Source organism: Salvelinus alpinus, chromosome 23 (genome assembly GCF_045679555.1).
Source record: "Salvelinus alpinus chromosome 23, SLU_Salpinus.1, whole genome shotgun sequence".
Taxonomy (NCBI): Eukaryota; Metazoa; Chordata; class Actinopteri; order Salmoniformes; family Salmonidae; genus Salvelinus; species Salvelinus alpinus.
The window spans coordinates 28,626,228-28,629,650 of NC_092108.1; the positions used below are offsets into that span (position 1 = coordinate 28,626,228).

Below are 3,423 nucleotides of genomic sequence, written 5' to 3' on the forward strand. Positions count from 1 at the left end.
AGCATGGAAGTCAACATGGGCCAGCATTCCTGGGGAATGCTTTCGACACCTTATAGAATCCATACCCCGATCAACTGAGGCTGTTCTGAAGGCAAAAGGGGTGCAACTCAATATTAGAAAGGTGTTCCTAATGTTTTGTACACACACTCTGTATTCAGACCCCTTTTTCCACATTTTGTTACGTTACAGCCTTATTCTAAAATGGATTAAATCGTTTCCCCCCCTCATCAATCTACACACAATACCCCATAATGACAAAGCAAAAACAGGTTTTTAGAAATTTGGGCTAATATATAAAAAACATTATAATGAAATATCACATTTACATTAGTATTCAGACCCTTTACTCAGTACTTTGGTGAAGCACCTTTGACAGCGATTACAGCCTCGAGTCTTCTTGGGTATGACGCTACAAGCTTGGCACAGCTGTATTTCGGAGTTTCTCCCATTCTTCCCTGCAGACCCTCTCAAGCTCTGTCAAGGCAAAGGGTGGCTACTATGAAGAAACTCAAATATAATATATATTTTGATTTGTTTAACACTTTTTTGATTACTACATGATTCCATTTGTGTTATTTCATAGTTTTGATGTATTCACTATTATTCTACAATGTAGAAAATTCTAAAAATAAGAAAAACCCTTGAATGGGTAGGTGTGTCTGTCACGGATCCCTCCAGAACTGTCATTACGCACACCTGGCCCCTATTCCCATTGATTAGTAATTGTATAAGTGTGCCGTTTGTTCACCATTTGTCCTGTCGATTATTGTTACAATGTCCGTTGGTCGTGTGAGTACCTGTGCTTTGTTGTTTTGGCTTTCGTGCCACTTGTTGTGTGCAGATGATTACGGGTTTTGTCCCGTGTGGAATCATTGTGTGTGTGTATGTTACGGTCTCGCCCCGGTGTATTTATTTGAGGCACTCCTCGCTCTTTTGTTTGGGTCTCAACCCTGTGTTTTGTATACGTGTTTGTTTGGTCTTTGTAAATTAGTAGCTTTGTAGCTCCATAATAATCATGTAAATTAGTCAAAAGACAACTTGACTGGTACTATAGATGTTTTGAACAGATAATTTGTTAAATTTCATCCATAGCCAATTGTTATGAAAATGTTTTTGTTAATCATTCAAAGTGTTTCTGTGATACTCAGAGGCTGATCACTTGGTGATTGAGCTAATCTGACATACCGGTATGACATAAGATAGCCATGAGCGCTGGTGAAGACCCCTGCCTACACAGTCTAGCCAATCTGAGACCACTGCATGTACACTAAGTATCACATCTGTAATTACACAATATTATCTGTATGGAGCCACATGCAATTGCGCCATCCTTGGAATATCAGGGCAAGTGTGGTGTGTATCTTTCAGGAGTCCCTCCACTCTCCCCACTAAACAATCATTCTGATGTACTGTAACTTTGTCTACAAAACATTGTCTTTTGACCAATTTACATGATTATTATGGAGCTAATCCAAAACCAGAGATTTATCGTTTTAATAGACTTCAGAGATTTGAGAAGAAACAAAGTTATTGCCAGACATGCCATCTGTTTCAATATGGTAAGCAATCATTTTAAGAATAAAAAGTAGGTCATATTGAGTGTAAATGTGATATAATACAGATCAGTCTGCATTGGACATTCTGTGAATGTCAGAACATTGTGTTATACCTACACACATAGAGACAATGAAAGTCTGCAGACTGGATGACGGATTCAGAGCCCGACTGGGGCCAAACTGAGGTTAACGTTGTTTGAGAACAGACTGTTACTACCATATATTGTCAACTCCTCTTTTATATAGACAGAAACTTGAAGGCCTACATGTTTGTGTTGCATTTGCCAGCCACTTGATGGTGCAAGTGTAACTCATATCACAGCATTGACACTGCACTATGCATACTGTGTGTGCTTGTGTGTGTGAGAGTATGTGTGAATGAGGGGTGAAGGGGGACTGATTGCCTGAAACAGAACAGTCGCACCCCATAAACGGCGAAACAGTCGATCTTGTGCCATGCTGCCGTTGGTCCTCCTAGGTTTTGGCGTTGCCTTTTCATTGGGACAGAATGACACGGGGCCTCTTGTTTTGGAGGGAAAGTGTCTGGTGGTTTGTGATGCGAACCCGTCTGCAGAGGGAGCGTTCACCTCTTCCTTCGGGATATCTGTCCGGGCAGGCGACGCTAAAGTGGCTTTCTCTGCGCTCAGGGGAACCAACCACGAACCTTCCTCTATGAGCAATAAGTCTCTGACCATCTACTTTGATCAGGTCAGGGAATAATTCTCTCCATTATTTGTGTTTACAAATTAGCATAATCTTCATAATGTACATGTGTACTATTTATTTTTATTTTTTTCAGTTACTAGTAAACATTGGCAACCATTTTGATCTGCAAGCAAGTGTATTTCAAGCACCAAGAAGAGGCATTTACAGTTTCAGCTTCCATGTGGTGAAGGTTTACAACCGGCAGACTATACAGGTGAGCGCACAGAGAGGTCTTGCTTTAGTTGAGACACCAATTGTGGACTTGTTTTTTTGTATCACATATCCATGGCATTGCATTCTGCAGGTGAACTTGATGCACAACGAATACCCTATCATATCAGCTTTCGCCGGGGACCAGGATGTCACTCGAGAGGCTGCGAGCAATTCAGTTCTTCTGCACCTGGAACGGGGGGACAAACTCTACTTGAAGCTTGAGCGGGGAAATCTAATGGGTGGATGGAGGTACTCAACGTTTTCTGGATTCTTGGTTTTTCCACTCTAAGTCTCAAATCAAGTGATATTTATTTTATTCAAGGACGTTGGCCACCCTTCTTTGGACTTTAATTATGAAGAAATGTATAACTGACTGAGATAAAGTAGGGCTATTTTGGTCATATATGATGAAATTATTCTGTGCTATAATGTTGGGATTTGTATTGCTGAATGTGAATGATTGTTGGTATAATATGATCTAAACTGCGAAGAGTAGCCTGTTCAAGCGAATGTTAGTTGTACTCATTCAGTAGCTATCCAAGGTCCTGAATCCGCATACACAGATATACTCGGTAGCTGTCAGTGGTGCTTAAAGTGCATCGAGCCAACAGGTGGCGATTGAATGTTGGCTCTGGTGTCAACGTTGTTGCCGTAGTGTAATTGAAATACTGTAATAATAAAAAAAAAAATCCTCCTCATGCTGGCAATTGGACCTGTACTGCACATTGAGATTATGTACTGAACAGTTTAACCTCTAAAGACAACTGACTAGAACCTGTGTGTGTTAGACGAGAAAGAGAGTACATACGTAGTTTTCATTACAGTTGAAGTTTACATACACCTTAGCCAAATACATTTAAACTCAGTTATTCACAATTCCTGACATTTAATCCTAGTAAAAATTCCCTTTCTTAGGTCAGTTAGGATCACCACTTTATTTTAAGAATGT

General features: G+C 40.3%; 1 protein-coding gene across 1 annotated transcript; it reads left to right on the forward strand.

Moving 5' to 3' along the window:
• The first annotated feature begins 1,060 nt into the window (after positions 1–1,060).
• LOC139551341 (cerebellin-2-like) lies at positions 1,061–3,188 on the forward strand. The gene is made up of 3 exons (XM_071362834.1): positions 1,061–2,264; positions 2,356–2,475; positions 2,566–3,188. Exons 1-3 carry the CDS (start codon positions 2,013–2,015, stop codon positions 2,761–2,763), a joined length of 570 nt encoding a protein of 189 aa, XP_071218935.1. The 5' UTR covers positions 1,061–2,012; the 3' UTR covers positions 2,764–3,188.
• Positions 3,189–3,423: the final 235 nt, after the last annotated feature.

Bases quoted from the DNA above. Each gene is read 5' to 3' on its own strand.
- LOC139551341 (XM_071362834.1), top strand. From the start codon at position 2,013: ATGCTGCCGTTGGTCCTCCTAGGTTTTGGCGTTGCCTTTTCATTGGGA. The intron at 2,265-2,355 runs GTCAGGGAATAA...TATTTTTTTCAG, and splicing joins TGACCATCTACTTTGATCAG to TTACTAGTAAACATTGGCAA. The intron at 2,476-2,565 runs GTGAGCGCACAG...TGCATTCTGCAG, and splicing joins ACAACCGGCAGACTATACAG to GTGAACTTGATGCACAACGA.